This window comes from Lemur catta, chromosome 1 (assembly GCF_020740605.2).
Source record: "Lemur catta isolate mLemCat1 chromosome 1, mLemCat1.pri, whole genome shotgun sequence".
In the NCBI taxonomy this organism is placed as follows: Eukaryota; Metazoa; Chordata; class Mammalia; order Primates; family Lemuridae; genus Lemur; species Lemur catta.
The window spans coordinates 38,943,854-38,971,236 of record NC_059128.1 but is presented as its reverse complement, the minus strand read 5'-3'; the positions used below and the strand labels follow the sequence as shown (position 1 = coordinate 38,971,236).

The 27,383-nt window shown below is 39.6% G+C and overlaps 1 protein-coding gene across 2 annotated transcripts in view; it reads right to left on the bottom strand.

Moving 5' to 3' along the window:
• SLC35F4 (solute carrier family 35 member F4) overlaps positions 1-27,383 on the bottom strand; it is a 207,605-nt gene that overhangs the window by 5,391 nt on the left and 174,831 nt on the right. Inside the window, exons 2-6 of one of the 2 annotated variants that reach the window (XM_045554878.1) lie at positions 21,538-21,723; positions 16,967-17,264; positions 12,158-12,377; positions 3,228-3,353; positions 1,067-1,259 (exon numbers count right to left, since the gene is read on the bottom strand). In XM_045554878.1, coding sequence (XP_045410834.1) covers positions 1,067-1,259; positions 3,228-3,353; positions 12,158-12,377; positions 16,967-17,264; positions 21,538-21,723 — 1,023 coding nt within the window. Of the gene's footprint in view, positions 1-1,066; positions 1,260-3,227; positions 3,354-12,157; positions 12,378-16,966; positions 17,265-21,537; positions 21,724-27,383 lie in introns of those variants that run through there. The other variant, XM_045554886.1, reaches the window with a different exon arrangement.

Here is a 27,383-nt window from a genome sequence, read left to right as displayed (position 1 = left end):
TGGGAATAAAAATAAAGACATCTTTCTCCCAGGAATTGCAGTGCTGCTACTATTTCAATTTATATCACCTTGGGAGAGAACATCACTTGGGTGTTGGCAGATGTCCTGCAGGTCGAGTGTGGTGGAAAAACGTGGAGCCAGCAGAAGGGGCTGACCTTAGCTATGTGGAAAGAGGAGCAGAGTGAAAATTATTTCATTCTGCGTAAACAGACACCAAATCATTGGGTTGTTTCTGTGTTTTGACTGCTTGGTGAGGGAAGAGCAGGCGTGTTATTTTTCAGGCTCCTCTTATATCAAGTGACAGCAGCAGCATAGCTTGAAAGCGAGAGCCTGGAGTTCAGGCGAAGCAGATGGCCTTGAAGTTACAGGGCGCTGGGAGGGAAGACATTCAAAGGACTCCAGGTGACTTTTTTCCTGGCACTGACTAGGCACAGTCTGCTTAGCCAGGACCACCAGGCCCAGTTCATGCTACCTTCTTTTTTCATCTACTGAGGGCTTCCTATCCCAAATCCACTGTGCATACTCAGCTAGAGTGAGCTGTCTAATAGGCATATATGAGCCTTAAAAATTATTAAGTGGATTTTAAATCCCAACACTTCAACATGGCTTTCCAGGCCCTTCATGATCTGCTTCCCTCTTAAAAATCATCTCCTTTCTTCCTTCCCTTTCTCTTGAACCCGTTGTTCCCACCATTGAGAACCATTCTGAGTTCCTTCAATGCACCATCCACTCTCTCGCCTCTGCCTGGCACACCATGGCACACATGGAACATAATAGCATCATACAGCACATCAGGAGGAACGGATGAGGCTGCTTGAAGGCCAGTGGGGACCTGAGCCTCCAGCTGCACACCTTAACCTGCCAGAGGCACCTAGTTGGACAGCTCTAATCTAATCAACCAATAGCCTGCAAAGAACCTGCTAAACATCGAATGACATTAACCAATGTAATTTTGGGAAATAGAGCACAGAGGTACCCAAGGGAATAATCCTACTATGATAATCTCAGTATCCAAAGTAAGGTCGAATGCCACAGGGAATGGAAGGAAGCATATGAGGCCACTTACCCAGCCACAGCCCTGCCATCCCACAGAGACAGCCCCACGGCAGAGCTGCAAAAGAAGACCAGTGCTCCACTTTGGTGAAATACAAGATGACTGGGGTGAAGGAGATGAAGATCAAATTGAAGAAGCCCAAGGTTGAGACAAAGTGTGCGGCTTCGCCAAAGTTGGCACTTCCAAGAAACATTTTAAACAAAACCTGGAATGAGAAAGAAACTCTTCAACCACACAGTCAGAGGCTCTGCTGGAGCAGAAAGGCGGATTCTGTTGATTTACACTGTGAACTAACCAGCTCAGGGTTTATTCTCCATTTCTTCCTGTTCTGACTCTTCATGGCACTGAATGGGCTGTTGATATAAGGAATTAAAATACCCTATAGCCTTCACATGAAATAGCAAATGCCATGAAATGAACTCCTTATGGTGTTGAAAACTGCTGGGGTATTGTACACTGTGGTAAGTGCCACCATCAGAGATGGGTATGGAGTGAATGATAAATAAGACTACAGACAAGCTCAGAAAAATCTTCCAGGATTGACATGCCATCAGTCCTTCCCTTCAAGCATGGGATTCATTTCATCCTTATTTTGACAGATACTGAAAACTAAATTGGACAGAGAGACCCTGTCATTATGTTGTTGAAAGAAATAATAATGATATCTTAGATTTATAAGCAATTTTCTTTCTGAGCTTAAAATGTCTTCACAAACATTGTATTTATTTCCTACATTTGAAAACAAATTTTTTCTGGATTATAAACCCATGTACAGAGGAAGATGGCAAGTAGAGGCAAGTGGCTAACCTAAAAACAGAACAGGTTGGGGATAAAGCCAGGTCTACAGTCCATATTTCTTAGCTCCTTAACCCCTCTTCTCCATATACGAATCCTTTAACAAACAATGTAGAATGGAGCAGATCTTTTCTGCCTGGAATTATGGTGCAGATATGATTTTGTGCATGTCAGCAAATATTACCACTGTCAGAATGAACACATTTTGTAACCTGGTTAGGAGAATTCTCTCTGTAAGAATTCTCTCTGTAGCCATAGTGGTCATATAGCAATCCCAGGTACTGCTTTTAATTTCAACTGAATTTAGTATTTTTTTCTCTTAAAAGACTTAAGAGAACTTGAGCATGAGCTAGTCTTTGGTCACATCAGACATCCTGGTGGAATCTCAGTTGGGGAGCAAGTTAGACACTAATGGCCATTGAGTGAACACTTGTCAAGCTTGTCACACAGAATCAGTGGGCCAAGAAATGTCAATGTGGAAATAGACTTCCTGCCCTCTGAGCCATAGTGTTAGTGAATAATCAGAATAGGCATCCAGGAGGGATGAAAAGGGTATTTCCTGTCTTTCAGAGAGTGTTTTCTCATTGAAACACCACGAGAGGTGAAATCAGAACAGTTATTTAATACATCCAGAAAGTTGGCTTTTAAAAGTAGAGCTTTGGGGAATAACCTTTTAGATCTGCTCTCTTAGTCCTTGCTTCTGAAGTTAGGTGCAATGACTCTGAATAGAATTTTCACTGATGACAGGGAACTCCAGTGGAGAAAGAATGGTGAGTATACACAGCAGACTCAGAGTATCCATCAGAGAGAAAAAGAGGTTCTTCATTTTGCTAGTAACACGAGCTCCTGTGGCATGGGGTTAATATGTAGCAAACAGCGAGCTCTCAAGTGACAGCCTGTTCATTATTTCTAACACCTCTTTGGAGTTAAAATCATGACCATAGATAGTTAAGTTAAAGAAACATAAAAGGAGGAGAAGCCTTTCTAACATTCCTGCTATAACTGCCTGGTAATTGGGGTCTGGGTCATAGCACATAGGTTTAGGAGTTGGCTACTCCACAGTTTAAATCTTGGCTCTCTCCCTTCCTGGCTGTATGACCTTGGGAGAGTTACTTAACCTTTCAAAGTCTCAGTTTCCTCATCTGGAAAGTGGGATTAAGTATTTATGTCTCATAAGGTTGTGTTAACATAGGCAAAATTTTCTGGCAGGTTCCTAGCACATAGCAAGTACTCAATAAATGGTACTTACTAATACATATATATTTTTTTATCTTCCAGTATTTTTTTTTTGAACCAAGGTTTTCATTGTACTTCCTTACTTTATTACTTAAGTTGAAGCTATAAGGGACAGTTGAGTAAAAGAAAGTGCATAACATACCTTATATAATGCAGATGTAGAGGCTGAGCCCACTGCAAATGCCACTCCTATGATCGAATCAGCGTGGAAATTATCTGCATACGCCATCATGACGATGCCAGTAATGGCCATTATTGCAGCAACTATCTGTCGAATGGAATGCAAAGAAATAGAAAAAAAATTGATGCTTCTGTATCTCAGAGCAAGCAATTCAAGACTTCATGAAAGTTGTTAAGTACCTCTTTAAACCTCATTACCCCTTGGACATTGCTGTACAAATGCAGGAAGGCTCCGTATTAGAAATGAATCAGTATGCTCATGAGACATACAGGCATAGAATATAAAAAAGCTGCTCACATTCTAACTAAGGGCCAGTGGTTTTATTTTTTACTGACTTTTTTAAGGCTAGTAATTTTGGTTTAATTTTTAACTGAATTTTCTAGAGTTTAACATCCATATTGGTGAAATAAATTTAATAGGAAGTCACTGCTAAGCATTTTCATTTGTTCTATATTCTTTTTCTCCAAACAATTGAACATACATTTTAATAAGGTCCTTGGATCAATGTATATTTTTGAAAATGTCCACATAACTGGAACTTGATTAAGGAGAAATAATATCAATACAGCTAAGAGGCAAAATTTAGGCCAAGGGGAAAAAGAAAGGGCATAACCTCTCACAGTGATTCACGCAAGAGCAAGCTAAGTCTATGCTGTCACTTGGAATGTCCAAGTGGAAGCCGGTTCTTCCTTTTGTTTACATGCAAATTAATTCCATTTTTTAAGGAAAACCACAAAATGATAATTTAATTATTCTAGAGCATTAACTGCATAAAGCAAAATTTTCATAATTCAGCTGAAGTTTTAATGGTTTACTGTAAATTGATATGATCCTTGGTATATTCAGAGCAGTAGTCCACTCTCAAATGAAATGCACATTTTCATCTGTTTCCTTAATTGTCTTGAACTGGTTCTACTGAAAAACATTTCAAAGCTGCAGCAAACAGTAAAATAACAACCTTGGAATAGGGAACAATATGTATATTATTTGCTTGTGAAACAGTCTCACTGATTTTAAAATCAAGATAAAAATTTGTGAGAAATTTAAACCCACATGGTGATTAATTTTGCTAAGCTTCAGTTCTGAGTATTCCTAAGTAAATAAATTCCTCTGTAGATAGCTTTTTCACATATGTGACTTTCTTGGACTTTTTGAACATTATCAGTAAATTATTTATCATAACAAAATGGAGATCTTTAACATGTAACTGTAGACTCGCTTGAGTCCAGTGCAAAATATGGTCCCAATGATACAGAATTCAGATGCTGCTTAAGTAAGTCTTTTGTTAATGACCACCAAAAGCAAGTGCCTGGCTGGTTTCAGAGTAGCTCCAGACTAAAGGGTCCTTTATGAAAAACAGCAGGAATACTTGAGAACAGACACCAACATGTCAGCAGTGAAAAACCATCTTCATAAAACGTTATCCAGGAAGCTGCTTGATGGGAGGTGTTTTTCTTGCTGGGTGAATATCATATTCTCTGAAGCTGCCGGGCATGTGTTCTAGTTAGACTCTACCTCAAACTATAGGGAATAGAATTTAATACACACACCATGAGATGTCAAGGAAATTTTTCTAAACAAGAAGTAATAGACTCATAAATAAACATGGTGAGGGGGTTATCTAGACCTGGAAATTCTGTAAGGGTTATCATTTTCCTTGATTTGGGGATTTATATTTCAGCTAGGAATTTGCAGAGATTCTTTGGGTGATCTGATTTCAGAGAAATAAAAAGGCATATTAGATGCTGGCATTTTCTGATTCGTTTTTGTGTTTAAATAATGTTCATGGGTTAAACTGTTCATGTACACAAATAGATTTCCCTCATAAGACTGAACTTGTAAAATAATAAATTTGAATTAACATTTGTTTTCTTTTGGCCAAACATCAGCTGTATTTTCTTGGTTAAATAAACAGGTGGTTACTTCAAGACAAGGTTAACAGAGCACAGTGTAAATCCTAATGAACTTTAAAACAATGTGCTGTTTCATACTTAAAGTTATGGAAAGTATTCTACAATATATAACATATGGGTTTAGGCAATTATGAAAACAAACAGCTCATTAAAGAACCCAGAAGCAAAAACCAAAAACATTGTCTGGAAAATGACGAACATTAAATACAATTATCCCCAGGATATGACCACAGGTGGGAACACTTCTGAGACAGCCATTAGTAAATATACATATGCATAAAATTTCTATGATAAATTTTCTCAAGATAGGCATTTGATATGGCTGAAGATTACATAATTTCACAGCAATTCAAAATTATAATCATAGTGAGCCTCTTAAAAGTCTCCATTACTTGTTATATTCAAGTGCTTGTGAAAATATTAGCCTGGCCCACTTAAATTGACATATCTATTACACCAGTGTCTCTTTCAATTGCCTTCCCATAGAGAAGCATTTTTCTCTTTAGGGGGCAGACAATACTGTTACGTTCTGAAGGCATGAAAATCTGAATATTTGAGATGCTAGAAAAATTCTTCTTCATGGTATGAGCAATGATTTATAGGTTATATAGTAGGTTCTTGGTGGGGGGATAAATAAGTTAAATTATTTGCCACATTTTTATTTAAATTTCTCAACTACCTGATAGAAAAAATTCTCTGTGGCCGTATTTTAAGAATTTTTCAATATATTTCTTATTTACACAGTTGGAACTAAAGGAAGGGATCTCAGTGAATTTCAAAAATCCAAGAAAATGTTAGGTGCAAGGCCTATGTACAGTGGCCCTTTGGATGATCCCAGAGTAGCTCTGCTGGGCAACATTGGCTTAACTTTAGAGGGTGCATACTCTTTAAATGTCCAGAGAACACACAACTCAAGCACAGATCTGAGTCATTTGCACCTTCAGAATTAATCGGTCGTCAGAGAAGGACTGATAGTCTGTCTCCTTCTTAATAGAAAAAACACTCTTTATGGGCTCAGCATCCTGGAAATGTGTCTGCAGGAAGCCAGAGCCTAAAATAATATGTCAAAAATGTTCATACGTGCTCATTCACAGGATGACAACCACAAAAATGCTTTTGGGCCACATTAGCATCCATATGAGGAACTCTTCTGCCGAAAATGCTCCATCTAGTGGTGCCAGCTTCTTGGCTTCTGGAAAATGTGGCTTTCCTGACAAAATGTATTCCAGTTCCAGCCTCTTCACCAAACCAGAAGTGTCTAAATAAAGTGGGAAAGCTAGCATTATCATTATCTGAATCTGGTTTGGGTGAGAATGTTAGTAACCACAGTGACCATAAAACTGCCAATACCTCCGTTTTTAACTTTCTAAACCTCTCTGTCCTCACATCATGTTGTGCCCACCTGGGGTGAGTACCTCCAGGGCTAGGATTTATTTAGCCCATTATCTCAGCAGGCCAGCTGGGTGGCATGGCCTCCGGAGCCAGCTGCCTTCCTCTGCGGGCTCAGGCCCCAAGAGGGCTCCCTGTATCCACTTTCGGGCCAGAGGAGGACTGTGAGGCCATTTGAGCCTGTTCCTCAAGCCCAAAGGGAGCTTGACAGGTAGATATTTGGTGATCTTGCTATGCAAAATACCACCTGTGACCCTACATGAAAGCTAGGTTTCTTTTACCTTTCAAAGAATTAGTTTGTAGAGATAAAGGCTAGAGGAGTATCTGGCTTTTGAATGTTTTTGTTTTCTTCTATCTTCACTTTTTCCTCTTTGGGCGCAGGCCCTTAAAATCACATGGGTTGGGTCCCTCTCTGCATCTCTATGAGGGTTTCCTAGCCTCATCCTATTCACTACGTTTCCCACTCACAGATGGTTTCCATGATTATTATTCACATAGCAATACTAGTTCTTTTAGAGTCCACGGCATTGAAATGAATTGTTAATTGCTTCTCTTCCTATAGTGTTCCCTGAAGATACTAAAGGTCTAAATGAGTGATCATAACCCAAACATGTTTCCTTACTTTGCCCTGAAGTTAATTCTGTATTTGAAGCTGAGCATGAAGCAGCCTCATTGGTTCACAATGGACCCTTGAATCTCAAACCTACAGCAGCCCCTAAAATGCAGGTCTCAAACTACACTGCTGGCAGTGACTATGCTCAAGTTGAAGACTAAAGATCACCAACTGAGTTTGGGACGTACATTAACAATTTGACCAATGAGAACTGCATTAACTCTTCTTCTCTCTATGAGTGGATTTATATAGGGTCCCTTTTCAAGGAACCATGGCTATACAAAATCTTTAAACTTTTGCACGTTATATATAAGGTTCTGTGAAGAACTGTCTCTGTGACTCAAATCCAATTAAATTGAACAAGAGCTGAAATGTCAGAAATAAAAGAGGGGTGGCAATCTATAACTGTCCAGATGGAGTGTGTGTGTGTGTGTGTGACAGTAGCAAACCCAAGGGGTGCTGGGTCTCTAACTCCCCTTCCCCTTATTCACATCTATTTTTATTGAATTAAATCCATTTGAAAATGATCTCAAAGGGAAACCTGGATGGGAAAGAGGGAAAGAAATTCCAGGAAGAAAGAGACAAGGATGTATGTGGAGCGCAGACACATGGACTGCACTTTGTTGAAGGGGTTATGGATTCCTTATAGGCAGAAAATCTGAGAGCTATCACAGCCCAGATCTCTCCTCTCTTGGCTCTATTCATAAGTCATTGTCCTGCCAAGAGGAGGATGAGAGGGATGAGTTCCACTGTCTGTCCTCCACTGCCTCCCCCAGGAAGCATGGAGGTTCTAGGTGGAGAATTCTGAGCTGCACATGAATGAACAGTACCCAAAGGCAAGATGGAAACAAAAGCTCGTCTTGAATCTTATCTTACTATGCAATGTCAGCACAAATCAGTAGTAGCTCGGCTCCAGTCTCCTGTTTCAGAGCACTCATGGGCCCAATTTGAATTCAAAGAAGTACAGGTTATCCAATGAAAGATTTAGTTTAACTGACACACTCCGGTCAGCCCTTGGTAAATCTCGGAAAGTCTCTGCAACAGCTGCAGTTTGGGAAGCTGATGGCAAGTGGACGCAGATATAGCAGGAAAATATGTGGCTGCCAAGCGGAAGGAACACAAATTCATTCCATAATCTGCTAAGAAAAGTGGGGTCTGCTGAACCATTCACCAACCACCAATTTTCTCCACATCGCCAAGGAAATTTAAACATGAAAGAAAAGTTTGAATAATACTACAAAAAGTAAGAGAGGGATAAGACATGAAAGAAAAATTTCTAATAATTGAATCTGGCATCTACTTTTCACTGGAGTGAAACAGACACCAACAATGGAGAAGAAAAGTCCCAGGAAGTGATGCATTTCCTTTGGGAAGAGCTTTCTTTTATTAAGGTGGTTTCTCTGGTTCCCATTACCTTAAGACCTCTATCTAAACATGAAAGGATCTCAAAGATGGGAAAACACCCATCTTCAAAGCTGCAAGAGCTAGATTATCACTTTCCAACATTTTTGTAATTAAAAGTATTATCTTTTAAAGAAGTTTGTTAATTTCCGTGGGATGATCATATATCAGCTGTAAGTAATTGCTCAAGAAAGGGCTTTTTTTTTTTTTTACAGTATTTTTCTTTTTTTTAATCATCCACCCCAAAATGTCAGGTGAAAGGGATTTTTAGCACACCAAAGATTACCAGTAAGTGGGTTGAAATGACTTCACACTAGAAAATTAAATGTATAAAAGATTACCTTTCCATCTATAACTCAGTATTCAAAGGAAACAAAATATTAACAAGTTATTCGTAATACATAATTCACTTTATGTGAGCATGACTAATTCTGGCCCTCTGGTGGTCCAGATAAACCCATATTTACTGATGTTATAACTTAAAGCGTCCTTCATTCTGTTCATGGTGTTATTTTGACATGAAAAAAGAGAAGTAGGGAAGGCCATAGCTTTTCATCTTAAATGTGATCCTTCCTGGGGCCAAGCAAATGAGAATTATAATCCAACAAACATCTGTTTCTAAGCTACTGAAACTTTAGCATGAGCCAGAAATATAAATGTTAATCTGATGACTGAAAGCTTCCCTTTAACTTTTATTTTTTAAAGAGTAGCCTAGTGGGGTGATATCAGGAGGGGCTGTGCCTTAGATTATTTACTGACGTAGGCAATAAGGGTCGTGTTTATGCTGTCAGTGCTCTGTTTGCCCTCCTCTAATTTCTCAAATGACCTAATTATACATGTTCTCAGTATGTCTCAGGAGGAAAAGAATTGCTGATGCTGTTAAAAGGCAAAATGCTGAATATGTTTTGGTGCGTCTCACATTCCAGGGCCTGACAATGGGCATCACTGAAATTACACTTTAACATTCTTCTGGAACATGGCGTTAACTGCTTCCTAACGTTCCACCGTCTGAAGCGAAACCCACTCTGTCGCTTATAAAGAAAAATGTCTGACTTTGACCAGCATGCTGGACGCTAATGCTTACTATTTTGCCATCTATGATGTCTTAAATTCTGTATATATTTATTAACAAGTACTTATTGGCCATTTAACATTCCTTCTACCAGGTCTTATTACTTACAGATGCTGTCCTTGTCTCCTGAGGCTGCTGCAACGAATTACCCCAAACCTGGTGACTCAGAACGACAGAAATATATTCTCTCACAGTTCTGGAGGCCAGAAGTTGAGAATCCAGCAGGGAATTGTGGCATCTCTAGGGGAGGATAGATGCCTTGCCTCTTCCAGCTTCTGGTGGCTGCCCTGGCATTCCTGGCTTGTAGCCGTATCTCTCCAATCTCTCTCTCTGTGGTCACACTGCCTCCTCCTCTTTCTTCTGTGTGTCTAGTCTGCGTGAGTCTCTCAGGAGGACACTTGTCGGTGGATTTAGAGCCCACCAGATAATCCAAGATGGTCTCCTCTGCTCAAGATCCTTAAGTTAATATCACCTGCAGAGACTCTTTTTATAAATAAGGTCACATTCACAGGTTTGGGGGATTAGGATGTGGGCAGATCTCTTTGGGAGCTACCATCCAACCCGCTGCAGCTGCCAAATTTAAAATGGCAATGGTTAGTAGCCTCTGGGCAGATTTTTTAAATTTGTGATTTAAATATAAGTTGCACAGCCGGGTTTTTTTTCCTCTAAAAGGCCTCAAATAAACATTGTATCTTTTTTAATGTAACCTCTTGCATCTGTGAGGTCCATGGTTAAATGCATTCAATTACTCTAATACAATTGTTTTCTCATAAATCTAATAGTGAAGGTATTGATTTACTTTTGGTATTCATATGCCACTGAAAGAACAAAAAAGCTCCTAAATCTCTTCTCTCTCCCTCTCAAGAGCCTCCAGGTCCTCATGGGTGGTCCATGGTGGTGAAAAATAATGGAGAAAAAGATCTCACAAGCATTAATTCATTTATTACATACTCAAATATCTATCAAGCCCCTACCTGGTGCCCTGAATTATTCTAGGCGTTGGAAATAGAGGCCGGGCTGGCTTCAGAGGGTATGACCTATGGATGTATAGGACCCATGCTTAGACTCACACTTGGTTTAATGCTCTGTTGTTGCCATCTTGACATTATTAATAATTTTTTAACAGATGCCCTGCATTTTCATTTTGCACTGGGCCCCACAAATTATGTAGCCCATCCTGAATGGAGCAGTGAACACTACGAAAAAGGTCCCTGCTCTCAAGGACTTGTCAGGGTTCCTGATGGTGGATAGCCAGTGACAGTGCTCCAGGTATAAACACATGATGCTGAGCCCTTTGGGGGCAAATCTGAGATTAGCCGGTGGAGAATGTGGTATCGCATTTGGTATATTTTAATGGTATCATGCACTAACTCACGCAGTTTCTGATCTTGTCTTTTATCAAAGCTTTCTACTTACTGTTCATATCAAGCTTCAGTTCTCAATTTCTGAGCAGCATTTCCCAAGATACAATCAGAATTTTCTAATTGGCTCTTTTTTTTTTTATAGAAAAGCTTTCAGGGTTAATGACCATCATAAACTCACTCTCTAATATAGACATTAATTTCAGCATTTTGGAGAGGGGCAAAGACCTTGGAATCATTGCCAATAGGAACAAAATTTTGATAGAAAAAATGTTTCAAACTCAATTGTGGACATAGCTTTCAGAGAAAAGTAAGTTGTGTAATGTTGCTATTAATACATTGGGAAAAGGCTATTCATTTGTACCTCCTTCTAAAGAATTATTGTCTCAATATTTTCATCACAGTGGAATGCCAGATCATATGAATGAGATCTGGTTCCTTAAATCGTCATGGCTTCCGAGCAATCTGTTTCTAACATAGAACAAGCACATTCATACAATTTTTTTTTAAATCCATGTTAATCCTGAAAGGAATAAACTCAGAACTGAAGTGGTTGGTGGAAGTTTAATGCAGTTCAATTAAGGATCTGTACCCAAAAGAACAAGTTGTTGCTTTTAGTTCCATTTCCAGATTAGTCACACTAGATATATAGCCACTTTTAACAGCATTGTGCCATTACCAGTGACTTTAATTACTGTTTGGTAATCCTATCTACTTACACCAAATATTAATTAAATCCATCTGGTGGGGGGCACGTGGGGGGTTGTCTCAACATATGTTGATTGAAAAAGGCAAATCATAATCTTTATTGTGGCTAATTTTCTCAAACCCTTCTTTCCTGAGGACAGAAGGAGTTGATCACACCATTAATTCTAAAAATTAATTCTAAAAAAAGAACTTATTTTCTCTGTCTGCTTTAATGCCTCTTGTTGGAATCAGCTCACTAACCAGGGGAAACAATCTCTTTATCCTTTCACGATGTTGTAACTGCCTGGGCTTCCTAATGCATCTTCAGATTTCAATTTGTACTCAGAACCAGTGGGAAAAGTTTTACAGAAACTCCATGAAACAAAGCAGCCCTCCTGACACCAAGGATTTATGATTAAGGGAGGCACCGTGCATTGAATCAAGTGTACCATTACCCTTACTCCCATGAACCTGTCTTTCAGCACAATCCACGACAGCAAGAAGACAAAGGCTTTGTTACAACAGAACAGAGCAGAGACATCCGTGGCCGTCAGCTTCTTTAAAGCCAGTAAATATAGATAATTAGTCAAAGTCCATAGAATAGAAAAGGGAGCAGTTCTTTTAAGAAAGAGCTTCAATGTCAGACCATCTTCACCAAAAATCCGACTACATTCCCTAGGAAAGAAAAAAGAAGTTAATATCCAGGTACTAATGGTGACACATCTTGTCTAACTCATCACAGCCATTTTTCAGGCAGGAGCACAAACTCTCAAGACCCACCATTCATCTGTGGAATATATTGAACTCAGTCCTGCCACCTACAGGCTTCAGGGAGTGCATGGAGTTCCTTGGAAATGAGCCCATATCTCCCCAGGCACAGAGCTAGGCCCTCTTCTACCTAGATATTCTCTTGAGATTGCAAGGGCAGCCATTCTGCTGTTCTGAACACTCTCAGAGGAGCCTGAAGAAATACGGAAATGGGTAATTGCTGAAATGAATAGCTATCAGAAGAGGGAGAAGATTCTTTCCCAATAGGCAAACGAAAGGTGGCTGCTACTGCATGAACAGACTACAGATAACTCACAGAATCTTATGGGACAGGTACCCTCTTATACCTGTGAAGCCACAACCATCTTGGGATTTTCTTATTTCTAGGACACTATTTCCTCTTTCTAATATATCTGCCCAATTGTCTAATTCCTTTTTGTGCTAGCATTTTGAAGGCAGAAGAATGAAGACCACCTCTGTGATAACCCCCAAATAGTAAAAACTAAATAGGAAACGCGAGTTGTATTTATATATAAACATTTGGCAATTTTGGAGGAATTATCTGAATTCGGTGTGTAAAAATGCTGACTTCAGTTAAATCTTTGATTTATTTGATTTCCAATTAAATTGATTTTAATAAAAATGTTCAAGCTAATGATAAGTACAGGCAATAGTGAAAGTGATACAATGACAGTGCCGGTATGACTGTGGCCTGAAAACAGACTCACCACTGGGATAATTTAACTTTCTTTTTTTCACTCAGTTGTGCATGAACATTCAAGCATTTACTGGGCAACTATCATGTGCTGGGCATTGTATTTTCAGAAGTAGTATAAATATTCTTGTTCAAAGCACCAAGTTATTAATATTTGCCCATGTTTATAATGTTTACAATGAATCTATTTACATGACTCTAAGTAGTATTAGTACTACTTTCTCTTCCAGTTTTTACTGGAGAGAAATCATTGTGCCTCAAAGTATTGCAAATCAAAGTAAATTCTAGTCAATGTCTGTCTCACACGTATGAAGTAACTTACCCCACAGAAGGCCCACATACAATAAGGAAGTGATAAAGGCTTTAGACACAGGGAGCATGGCCTTACATATCAGCTCCCATAGCAAATGTTGCCTTCCAATAGCTGTGAAAGCTGGGAGTTTTAGGTCAGTGACTCTAGGAAGGTTAAAGACAAGTATTGCACACATAGAAACTTGTACAGAGATTTGTTTACTTTCATGCAGGAGACAATCCAAAAGGAAGGCTTTTCATAAAATGAAAATGAGATTTCTCAAAAGTAAATTTTAGCTTGAAAGAGACAAAACTTCAATGAAGGGATTAAATAACCTAAAGCCTTCTGCAGAGTAAACAGAAATTACACTTGCTCACACACACACACACACACACACACACACACACGGGAAAATGAACAGTCTCTCTACAAGCCCCACAGCCGTCAGGATATTCTGAATCAGGGCCACACATAGACTGAGTGGCAGTTTTCAGCGTAGCCTGGGCACAGAGTTTGTGTTCTGTCCTTACAAAGGGATCTGCTTTGCGAGAAAGTTGCCACGTAGAGCTATAGTTTAGAGTTGTGGGTTTCAGCCTTTCATCTGCAACCACTGAATGCCTTTTAAAATATGTACACATTTATTAAGAACCACAACAAACCTCATTTCTCATTAAAGGATTTCTTTTTCTTATCTCTGGCCCTGGCCAGTGATGTTCTTCCTGCCGAGAGAGCCCACCATCAAGCTGGGTGAAGGCTCTCAAGCAAAGACTGTGGATGCAGGCAAGAGGACACTCCAGTCCCACAGGGAGGACCAGTGGATGCAGAGGGACAGGGAGCGTGAGACCGTTCTCACCTGGCTCGTCCTGTCCCCCAGGTGTCTGTGGCCTCCTTGTTCCTCTTTCTTTTCCCTTCTCCTCTCACTGCCAACTTTCTCCCCTTTGTCACTACTGTTCCAGGAATTAAAAATGCTCTCCATTCAAATGCCAGGTCGCCTGTGTAAAACCCTATGCTATTTAAGCATTAAGTGCTAAGAAATGTGAAAACTGAAAAAAAAAAAAGAATTTTTATGGAGAGGCAAATAATAGTGGGTTTCTCTTTCGGTTGATGAGATCAGAATTTCTGGACAAGAGGCATTAGCAGGTGGCAAAGCTTGAAATGAAGCTTAGAAGTTGAGGAACACTAATAATTAATTATGCTCGTCATTATAATAGCAGCTACTCATTACTGAAACATTTCTGTATGTCAAATAGCATCATAAGCACTTTCAAAGGTGCCTGACATAGGCAAATATATCTTTGGCTCTAATTTCATGCTTTCTAGAGATTTTTTTCCCCTAAAAATACACCCTTGTTAATACTATGGTATATAATTTTTTCTTCCTAAATTTCAAATTCACCTGAGGCCATTGAATTCTCCTGGTAGTATATAAATGGAATTTTTAAATCATCAAAAACTACTTTCAAACAGACAACCCTTACTATTTAGATTTGATACTTTGTTGAAAATTCTTTTGATGTTAGTGATAAGAGAAAAACTGAAAATGCTTTCATACCATTCAAGGGAAAATAGTCAGAGGCTCTGGCACTATGGGACAAATCCTGTTTCCTGTCTTATACACTACCTATTTTTCCCTTGTTCAGCCGTGAGAGCTTTGGGAGTAATGTCTTGGCAGATGGTGTTAATGAGTCTGCAGGGAAAAAAAAAGATCAAGGATCTAAGAATTTTCTGACAATTTTTACCTCTCACATGGAGAGGGCCACTGGAGAATATTCCCTTCAAAGATAGTGTTTTCTGCTTGACAATAAAACCTCTTTGATTCTATTTTAGAAATGGTCAACTTTACTCTGCCCACACTAATAGGTGGAGGTGTTCTGTCAAATCATAGATTTTGCAAAGTTCAGAGTTAGTCTGACATGAGAGATGTGGAAAAGGTGAAGCTTATTCCCAAAAGAACATTTCTGCTATCAGCAGCCTCTTATTATCAACCAGTTATCTTAAATCAAAATGATTTGTCTTGCTTTGAAGTATTCTTATACTAAATTTTATACTGTTTTTAATCAATATGTGTGTCTAAACTATGTAAGTATTCAAGTAGAACATACACACTATATGGGTCCATGCAGGTATTTTCAAACAGGGACAATTTTGGTCTGATAATCATGTTCCCCAGCAATCACTTATTAAATACTGTCATTTAAAAAAAAAACTTGTGCCCCAAGATCATGTCTATTTTGATGGGAATCGAATACAAAATATCTTTATCAATCACAAATAGATATAGGCCTTTCTCCTTTCCCCCAAACCAGAAAACATTTATTCTTTTGGCTCCTTTTTTGTTTCTTTAATTATCATGAGTTTTCATGGACATATATAGAAAATTAACGCATGGTCTGATGTTAATCTTCCCAACCACTTCCAAGTTGGTAATAGAAAATGGAAGTTGAAGATAAACCCTTCACAGTCTGTTAAGATTTTTAACAACAATCTTATAATGACCCAATTATAATAGTCATTCTTCTTTTCATTAGGTACAGGGGCAAGAAAGGAAGATTCTTTTGGCTCCTGCAAGACAAATTTATTCTGCTGAGGAGCAATAAGCTGGTGTGGGGAACTGTCGCTCTCTCATCTGCCCTCCTCTGAGGTCCCTCACTACTGCTTTTTCTTGGTGATCATAGCAGCTGTCCTGGAAGTCATTCCTTAGTGTTGGGCTTTTTCTTTTCGAGGAGCTGTTCACTAACAAAGGTACTTTGACCCCCATGCTGCGTTTGCCTTTCATGAGTGCTGTGCAAGGCTGTGTGACATTAGCCCACTTGGCTTCCTGAGCTCTCTAAGAGGGCACTGTAGAAGAGAGGTTTAGCACAGATCAGCCACTAGAACCGTGGGACTCCCAGGTAAGCCCAACCACCACTGTCCATAGCTAGTGAAGACACAATTAAGGTGTCATGTGCTTCTGGCCAGCAAACTTTCCCAGGGCCAAAGCTCCCATGGCATGAAATCAGGTCATTTCATCTGCTTAAGCAACAGGGTCAGGAATGTTGAACAAGTGTTTATATAACCATTATTCTGATTAATACAGCTTTTTTTCCCCCTGGGTCTGAGACACTAGAATGTTCTTTTGAAACATGACTTTCAGAAACAAATAGATCTGGATTTAAATCTGGGTTCCATTATTTATAAGTGTCTGACCTTGGATGGGTCATTTAATTTTTCTGAAACTCTGCTTGTGTTAAATTGGGGATAACACCTCCTTAAAAGGTGGATGTTGCCACCAAAGATGATGAAATAAGATCAGATATGCAAAAGCATCAGTACAGGGGAGACACAGTGTTTTTAAGGGAGAGCTGACTCTGCTTTTTAGTTTTTGTTACCTGCTTTTCCTTGCTCCCCCAAAGAACTCAACTTATTATATACCCAAGATATAAAAATATACATAGCTGCATAATACCTATTTTCAAACATCTCCTGTTGACCATTTAACATGAAACCTACCTGAATTTTTTCATTGGAGATTGCTTTTCTTGAGCAGTGGCCAGATGACCAGAGTAATAGACTGGGAAAAACATAATGTTCCAGTTTGTTGAAAACCAAGTCATGAAAAATGGGCAATAGAAGTTCTTATAAGTAATTTTTACAATCTGTGTGGTTCCAACCCAAGACGATGATACTGACAAGATGATTAAGAGTCCCCAGATGGCCTTCAGAACCATGGCCGTGCAGGACAGGCAGCGAGCCTTGATTCTGTTTTCTTGGCTGCTGTTCTCAGAATGAGTCTGTGTCCCATCGTCCGCTGAAAACAGGAAAGGAATACAAATGTGTGGAAATCAGGTTATAAAACAGCAATCAAATGTGTCAGCTCCTTAAAAAAGATAGATGAAACCAAAGAGGCGGACAGTAGAACCACCAGTGTTTTTCTTTTCTACCGTTATTTGAAGGATTGATAACTCCGGCTCGTTTTTCTCTCTGGCATCTCTGTTCTTCAAAGTACAGTGTGTATCTCATGAACTTGGTGGATGCTATGCTGTTCTCTAGTGTGCGCTATCCCCTTCCTCGTAAGAGCATTACACATCTCAGCTCCCAAAGACTTTGGCCTTGGCTGTGTGACCTGCTTTCTCCAATCAAACATGAACAGATGTCAGGTATGTCACCTCCCAGCAGAAGCTTTAAGAGGCATCCCACCGCCCCACCAGCTCTCTTGCTCTTCCCCCCATCACTAAAATGTAAAATCCCGAATAGAAGCTGTTCTCTCTGTCTGTGTAGCAGAATGGGCGGAACCTAGCCAAAGCTGTTCTGTATCCACCAACATGAAAAGTGAATGAGAAATAAGTATTTGTTTTTATATTCCACTGAGATTTTTTTTAAAAACTTGCAGCAAAGATGATTATTAAATTGAATAGCAATATGTCCCAAGAACAGAGCAAGTCCTGATTACACAAAGCCATTTTCTACTTCACAACAAATTACTATTTAATGTATCTCTGGGAGCACAGTAAGTTCTCCTTTGTACTTTTACATTTAATAAGAAGATTTAATAGCATTTTCTTTTCACATCAAAATAGCCAAAGCTCTCTGAAAGCAACATTCATAGAGGCCTTCTCCCCTGTTGGAAAAAATAAGTTTGACATAATGAATTCATGTACCTATTAGGAAGTTAAAGAGGGGTAGAGGTCACCCTGAGTCTCCAAACTGATCCCAGACAGTAGACTCCTTGGGGAAGGAGGCAGAGTTGGTTGCAAGATTCTCTTGTCTCTCCAGGCATCTCCCTTAAGCACAAGGTCTATTCTAGGGTTTAAGAAAGTGGTGAAGCCCACAGATTACAAATGGTAGTGGATGGGGCTTCTCACTGTACTTCTCTAGAACATTCTGGCCCTCCTGCTGAAATGTGTTCCTACTGCTTCATGGGCCAGGCATGACTGCCCCATTGCTAAAAACCTTTATCTAGTTAAGGCTTTCTGATGTAATCATTTGGGGGAAGGAGGAGCAGGCCTTGAAAGTAAATTCTTCACTAGGTAATATAAACCAAATAACTATGAACATAGCAATTACTATATGACTTGTAAGTCATAGAAACAATACGGAATTCTCAGGGCCTAGGGCTCTGGAAGATCAAAACTGGAATTCTTTTATTCATCTATTCAACAAACTCTTATGGAGACTCTACTGGGAGCTAGTTAGCTAGTTGGGTCTCAGGGGTTCAAAGATGAAAGATTGAGCTCATGATCTAGTGGAAAGCCAGCAAACACATTCAATACAGTGTGGGAAGGGCCAACTCCAACAGATGCAGGGCCATGTGAAGCAGAGAAGTACTTGTTAAGGGTTGGGGTGGGAAATGCTCAGAAGAAACTTCGGTGATGCAGTGACATTGAGATGAGTCTGGGAGTGTGACTGAGCCAGCTCCCTCCACTATGTACAGATGACACCTGCTCTTGATAACAGTTCGGCAAATTTCCTCTGTGCCATGTGCCTTACACAGAGAATAGCGGGGGGAAAATTAGGATAAATAAGAGGAGACAATGAGGGACTCCTGTGTTGAGAGGCTGGGAAAAGAACACAAGCTGTCCTATTAAGAGGTATTATCGTTCCTACTTCACAGATGAAAAAGTGAGACTCATGTTAAGGGTTGTCCAAGGTCGAACCCAACCCAAGTCAGTATGACCCCACCAGGGGTCCAAACTTTATTCTGAATACTCGTATGTCACAGCTTTCAGCCTTTAGCTCTCCATTCAAGCACTGGAAGTTTCAGAAATGGTTTGGAGAAAAAGTTTTCTTCTTGGCAGAAATGGTAGTCTTGTGTGAGAATTAAGTAGTGATACTTAAGAGAAAGGTATATTCTACTACATTTCAAATCGTATTATTTCCAAGGACTATCTCACAAATGAGGAAGAATTTTACAAAGATTTTAAGTATCCCCTTGAGGTGATATCTGCCTTTATTGTCACTTTCTTTGAAGATTACATCTATGTCACTATCATATCATGGACAGTGCTCTTGATGATATTAATACCAATAATCACCTAAATACCTTTATAGTATCATAGTATTGACCTCATTCTTTGTTAGCTTGGCTAATTTTGCTGATTTTTTAATTTTACAAAGCATAGAAAGATTGGATATCCAGAGCTCTTATTTTTCTGATCATTTTAAACATGATTTTCTATAGTCCTGCTTAGATTTATAGTTTTGTATATATAGATCATTTAAATTACGTTATCAGAAATTCCATCCATTTCTATGAAATTTTATTAGAGTTATGCAAATTCATGGTATAGGCCACTGAAGTTTGGAAACGTGAGTTTAAGTCCTAGCTCTGCCATTGTATGGCTCTGAGAACATGTTGTATTCCAGTCTTAGCTTCTTTTTCTATCAAACAATGATAATATCTATGTCATGGGATTCATTTTGAGATTAAGTACCATAATATCCATGAAAGCATAGTGATCTGCTTTTCAGATTTTTCTCCTGTTCTCTCTTCTCTTTGGTGCACTGGGATATCCCCAAGAGCTTCTAATAATCACAGAAAGAGTAAATCATGTTCCAACTGATCTTTAATGGTACGGTCTTTGAAATTTGTAATTTATATATGATAGGGCACATTTTTATTAACAAGCATATTTAATTAATTGGAATATTCTGTTTCACAAATGGGATAATATGAATATCACTGTAATTCATTAAAGCCAATTAAAAACTTTCTGAAGATTTATGAAGATTTTCCTCACTTTTTTTTAAAAAAAGAGTTTTAGCTTTGAGGTTCATATAGTTGCTAAGAGACCATGTCAAAATATTATTTTTGAAAAATACCTTTTCTTATATTAAAAAAATCTGTTCTAAAATTAGTAGGACACTAGACGAGGCTTTCACAACTCCTCTAACCCATTGTTTATCCCCTGCCGCTAATTGAATCCTCTGAGCTGCCATTTTCCTTCTTTTTTTTAAAGTCAGTTTTCTCAAAGTTCTGGGATTGGTTTGTTGTTGTGTTGTTTTATTACCTAGTGATTTTAAATGGCATATTTTGTTGTTTTTGTTGTTGTTACTGTTCTTAAGGATAAGAGAGATTTTATTATGTTGCCAGCCAAGCTGAAGGACAAAGGGTAAGGGAGATACTGAAAATACAGGCAGGAGAGATGCCGAGGAGGTGGTCATGGACACAGGTAGAGAAGCTAACACCTGAAGGTAGAAAGACACACAAGCCCAAAGCGACCCCACGATGATGGTACTTGGTAAACAAAAGTACAGAGAAATTCTGAGGGAGAGAGGAAAGTGTTTGTTAGCAAACAATTGTCTTGCTCTTTTTGGAAAGGTGTAAGTATGGTCACGTGATGAGAGGAGGTGAATATGAGTTGAGGCTGGAGAGTATTCTCTGGGGAAGGCAACACGATGTCCACCACCAATAAGTGAAAGTATTGGGCAGCAGCCCAGTGGACCCACCTGCAATTAAAAATGATAAATTTGCTGGGAAACTCATGGTCATAGTTGCGAGATTTATCAGTTTAGCAATTTCTGTAACCTAGGAGTTGGTGAGTGGTCACGTGGATGTGAGGAAAGGCTAAAGGTCTCGATTGATCAGAAAATGCTGCCGAGGGAGGCCAGTGCAGTCCCCTGCAAGAAGTGTGACACTGGGAAAACTAAAAGGGCTCCAGGAACTGGGAGTCCTGATGAGGACAAAAGCAGGCTCTGTGATGTTACTGGGGTTTCTCTTCTTTTCAGAATGGGCACAGTGTGCTGTGACTGAATCCCAGGGCTGAGATATTATAAAAGATGCTGGGTTTTGCATTTTGAAGATGAGAAAACTAGCTACCTTGTAAACTTCATTAGAAGTCATTGTCCAACCATGTGTTAAGTTCTTCAACAGGTTTTGGTGTTTGGTTTCTCTGCTACACTGTATACCACTATTATTATAGATTGTAGCTATACATTTCCGTTCTTCCTTCGCCTCCCACTTGATAAAACTTCCCCACATCCACGCATAAGAATCTATGCAATATCTCTGCATTCTGTGCCAATGGTGAGATCTTTCATGGCTGGTTAGAAGGTTACCAAAACATACTGAAGCTCCCACATACCTGATCTGTTCTGTCTCTCAACTCTATGTCCACAAACTCCTGAGGATCCTCGGCTCTGAAGTTCAAGAATAGGAGCAGAGGAATCTTCTGTGACAGACAGAGGGGACAGTTGTCTACTGATGCCACTGTGTGAACTGGGGCAGTTGGCTCCTGGTTTACATCGCGTGACTGATGATCTGGAGGTACCTGGAAGACAGAGTTCATACTGGTTTCAGAACTTCTTGGAGGACAAATTGGAAGCAGATTTTAAATGCCTTGGCAGTAAAATATATGGCAGCAACAATTGCAGTCCTGATGAGCTCATTACAAATTCTATAAAGGGGCTCCTAAAATGAAAATGCTATGTTGGCAAGGTCTGTGTCTCTGAGATAAAGAGTCTTTTTAGATAAAATCATTAACAAAGAAATGAACATTAGAAGACAGTATTTGGGTTGCTACTTGTGCCCTGAATCAAAATTGTTAACACAGCCAAATATTATAGTTTAAGGCAAGGAAAACAGTGTTATGTTATGCATGCTTCCACCCGTTTCTTTTCAAGGCTGACTGTCAAATTCCTAACTGGGAAGATTGCCAATAGTGTTTCCTATCAAATCGACTGTACACTTTTCCACCAGATTGATCACTAAAATCCAATTTTGTTATGTCTCCCCAATCACCACTAGCCTCTCTGCAGTGTTATAGATGAAAACCAAGCCTCCAGGACAAGGACCCCACAGACCAAGCCCCCTCCTATTCTGATTAACGGTCCATGAACCCCCAAGGCTTCGTGGGCCTGCAACCAGTGCCGTCCACAGGGCGCTGTGCTCAGAAGGGCCCGTTCCAGCACCCCCCATCCTTTGTCAACATTGAGAGATTAACATGGGTACATCACTATTAACTAAACTCCAAACCTCATTTGGATTTCACTGGTTTTATATGTGGTGTTCTTTTTCTATTTCAGGACTGCATTCAGGAGATCGCATTACATTCATTCATCATGCCTCCTCATCCACCGAGGGCCTGCGACAGTTTGTCAGTCTTTCCTTGTTTTTAATGACCTTGACATTTCTGAGGAGTGTGTTGAAGTATTTTGTATTCATGGGATTTCCCTCAATCCAGGGTTGCCAGATGTTTTCTCTCATGGCTATATTGGGCTCACGGGTTGGAAAGAACACCACAGAGAGGAAGTATCCTTATCATATACTGGCAGTCATTACATGCTACTAATAGGACTTATTACAGGTGACATTAACTACGACCACCTGACCAGGGTAGTGTTCGCCAGGTGTCTCCACTGTCTTTATTTTTCCCCTTCCCATACTCTATCTTTTGGTAGCCTGTCGCTAAGTCCAGTTCACACTCTGGAGTGAGGGATGAGGTGCTAAGCTTCAGCTTCTGAAAGGAGTGTCTACACATATTATTTGGAATTCTTCTGTAAAGAAAATCTGTCTCTTTTCCTTCCTTTGTTTATTCAACAATTTATTTATTTATTAATATATTTATGGACTCATGAATATTTATTTCACACTTTGGCTTAGGATCAAGCCTGCATTGTTTATTCTTTTGCTCAACTTATTCTAGCTTTGGCTATGGAGAGATCTTTCAGATTGGCTTCTGAGTTCCTTTAACATGTCCCTATTTTCTTTTGTTTTTGAGCTCTTCCTTATTTTCTGGCATTATAAAATGCTCTAGGCTCATCTTTTATTTTCCCTGCCCCATTCCTAGAATCAATCATTTCTCCAGGTATTCCTATTTCCTTAGAGAAGAGTATTTAGAAACTAATATCTGGCTGTGGGTAAGCTCACTGTTATTGGCCCTCTCAGTTGTCAGAGCTAGAAAATATGTGCATGTTAACTCATGTATATACGTATAGCCATAATTATTTGTATACATCCTACACTCTTTTTATGGTTTCTAAGAACAAGTAAAATGTTGTATACATAGTGTGACCTCAGACCATGTTTGTTGACTCTGATGTGGATTGACTGGGGTGATTATAGAGTACCAAAATCAACCTGGACATTATCTCCAAAACAGGTACGCTTCTTTGACCACTCAGAGCATTTGTGCTTTACTCTTCCTTGTGAGTTATGAGTTTCTTTATTCTCACTGATACACCGTGGAAAACAGAGGCTCTCATTCCCTCTGGGTCATGGAGGCTTTGTCTTGATGTGGTATTTCTGAGACGATAGAAAGGAGGTCGAAATGTCAAATGAAAACTAAAATCTTGGAATATCAATGGCATCCTGGCTTTAATTTAACATTGAATCCATCATGTTATGTACTAGGTGAGTAATCACTTGAGGCAATCAAATCAGAACCTCGAAAAACAGTGGTGTCCAGTAAAAAAGAAAACTTTAGTTCCTGAACCATTAAGAACCAACATGAACCAAGAATCTCCAGCAAGAACCAAGCAGAACAGTGCAACCTTAGGTGAAAGGGTTAGTTCCATAGTCAAGGCTTCTCCATCCATGACAAGAGCTTGTCTTATTTGTATTTAGTTTTTTCTTCTTAATCTTGGAAAAATAAGTAGAGGCATATAAAAATATATTTATCTGTACCATCTACTATTAAGTGTCTTAAATTGAGCTAATTAAAACTTATTATTTAATCTTGAATTTAAAAAATGTACAGCTACTCAAGAAGTCAACAGAAGCATCACGTACTGATTACTATGCTTAAATTAATGCTATGTTAATATTATTATTATAAAAGTGTCAAAATACATAAAGTTCTTATTTTACATATTCAGAATGTTTACTGTACTTTGCACAACTATGTTTCTAATTGAATCGTTCAAGTTCAGTAAAAAGAGGCTATCTGAAATTCAGTGAGCTCCCGATTATTCATGCTCTTCAAAAGGGGCTGATGTTCAGATACTCCAGGAATCTTTTTAAATTTATCTTTCAAATGTTTTTTAAAATTTATTTTTACATAGATGTGCCTCCTCATCTTTTCTTAGGTTAATGTCAGGGTTCATTTAGTGATCACTCGGCAAGTGTAGGAGCAAAGGAGGAAGTCTAGAAATAGGTTGGGTAGCAAGTGGAGACGGGATCACGATAAAATATTGTCCATAGTTCCCTAAATAGTTGGTAACTTGTGTGTAGTAAGCAAATGTTGAATTTGCAAACCGCACCAGTGATTTATCTTGCTTCCTCATTCTCGCTGAAATATTATGTCCTGGCTTCTGTCCTTCCTGTTCCTTATGCAATGTACCTCAAAGCCCATTGCCTGCCACCAGCTGCCTCCCACCAGTCAGTTTGTGGAAGAGACCCGAGGATAGTTCAGCCACAAGAGATAATGCAATCACCATCCTAAAAAGGCAAACTTTAAACTTCAGAGCCAGGCCTAGAGGCACATTCAGGCCGTGAAGTAGTTATCTCCCATTGTGGAAATGAAGACACTATCTCATTCTCTGTGGTCTTGTACCATTCAATCTAATGCCAGCCCTGACAAAAATAAATATGCAGAATGTTGTCTGGGATGCAGTCAAAGATCATAAATAAATTGTATCTATTTTCTATTTTCTATGCCACAGTGAGTGCCTGAGTGGAAGCAGGGATTGCAAATTCAGTTAGTGAGCAGTGTTTAGACTTTAATAGGTATTGAGAGTAAGCTGAATTAGGAGTGATGGACTGGAAGTCTCTTATTAGTCACACCAGATGGTCCCTTTATCCCTCTTAGTGACATGTGTTCACCTGACCCGTAGCAATAGGACCATCTTGGGCCATTTTTCTTACTTGTGCAGGCAAGAGAATATGATTTCTTTACCTGCATTGGTTGGGCTCTGCATGCTCCCAAATTTAATTTGATTCAACAAGTAGTTATCGGGCACCTATTATGGGGCAGGTACTGTGTCAGAAGCAGAGTTGGACAAATGACGACTATGTAGACCACACCTGCATGGAGCTCTCAACTTAGTATAAGTCAGACATGTAACCAACTAACCATAATTTAACGTGAACTGGGGAGCAAGAAGAAAGGCAGTAAGTGCTTCATTCAGAAGCCTGAAGCAGGGAAGGCTTTATGAGAGGTTACATTGAAGGTGGCTTTGAAGGATGAACAGGACTTAATCAGGCAGAGGTTTTGGCTGAGGAATAGGCAATACAGCCAGAGGACACTGTAGGAACAAATACTCAGAGGTATGCTGAAATCTGAGTACAAGAGAGCATTGGAAATCCCATTCTTCTACCCTTGCCTGTTACTTGAAAAGGAACTGTCTAATCGATATTCAGACAGCATAGAATGGTTAAGAGCCCAGGCTGTCTAAATCTGGGAGACCTGGTAGGACTATGGGCTCTGCCGTGTACACTGCACAACATGGAGCCAGAAGGTGGGCACGTAATCTCTCAGCCTCAGTTTTCTCCTCTGTTAAACTCACCTCTGAGGAATGTTGTGTGGATTAAATGGCCTAGAGGAAAGGCTCAATAAATGCAGACTATTATAACTAATGATAAGCAAGTAAACAAAAATGGCTGTTAGTGGTACTTTATTAATTAGAACACTTGGCGTCATATACTAGATGGAGAGTTTTTAGGAGCTTAGCAACCTAAAGGGACAGGATGGCCAAGATGTCCCTAAACCTCAGGAACAACTGGAACCAGGGGTCTGGTGCAGCCAGACATCTCTCTCATCTCTCCGTCTCTCACTACTGGGTGCCGGCTTCATTTCTTCTCACTGGTCTGCTGCTTGCTTTTCTCTGCAGAAAATCTGTTTGTTCTGAGCTCCTAAATTTTTAATCTTACAGCTTTAAGCTTCTGAGAGAAATCTAGTTGCCCAGAGTAAAAAACTCTGAGGAAGGGACTTGTGCACTATACTGACGCCTTGTCTAATTTCTGTGACCAGGGGCGGGAACCTTGCAACAGGCTACAGCTCTCAGGAAAGGATAGGTAGAGATGGGCAGATGGTGCCTCGGGTGTTCACTCTAGGAACTTCAGAGCAAAAAGGGAGAAGAACTACATCCACTGACTAAAGCAGCTGCTTCAACAGATTGAGTGTAAGGTGTATGCTTTCCAGATAACCACTTGAAAAGCCAAGCTGAAACAGATTAACTAGGAAAAGGTCTTCAGACAGCACTGTGGGTGAGAAGCAAAGAGGCAGGTAAGTCTCCATGAGCGCAAGTATAAGATCACTTGGGAAACACAGACAGATCAAACTCCCAGCTATAGTCCAAACAAGGGCCCTACCATTGCCTTTTTTTTTTCTTTTTTATTTCAGCATATTATGGGGATACAAATGTTTAGGTTACGTATATTGCCCTTGCCCCACCCGATTCAGAGCTTCAAGTGTGTCTATCCCCCAGATGGTGTGCACCGCACTCACTAGGTGTGTAGATACCCATCCCCTCCTCCCCCTCCCATCTGCCTGACACCCGATGAATGTTATTACTATATGTGCATTTAAGTGTTTAAGTGTTGATCAATTAAAACCAATTTGATGGTGAGTACGTGTGGTGCTTGTTTTTCCATTCTTGGGATCAAACAACCCTATCAAAAAGTGGGCAAAGGACATGAACAAAAACTTTTCAAAAGAAGACAGAATAATGGCTAATAAACTTATGAAAAGATACTCAACATCTGTAATCATCAGGGAAATGCAAATCAAAACCACAATGAGATATCACTTATCTCCAGTGAGAATGGCCTTTATCAAAAAGTCCCAAAACAATAAATGTTGGTGTGGATGTGGAGAGACAGGAACACTCATACACTGCTGGTGGGACTGCAAACTAGTGCAACCTCTATGGAAAGCAATATGGAGATACCTCAAAGAGATACAAGTAGAACCACCATTGACTTTCATCTCCTATGTGCACAAAAGGTCAATGAAGCATTTGGCTTTACTAAGTACTAAAACACTGAAAACTG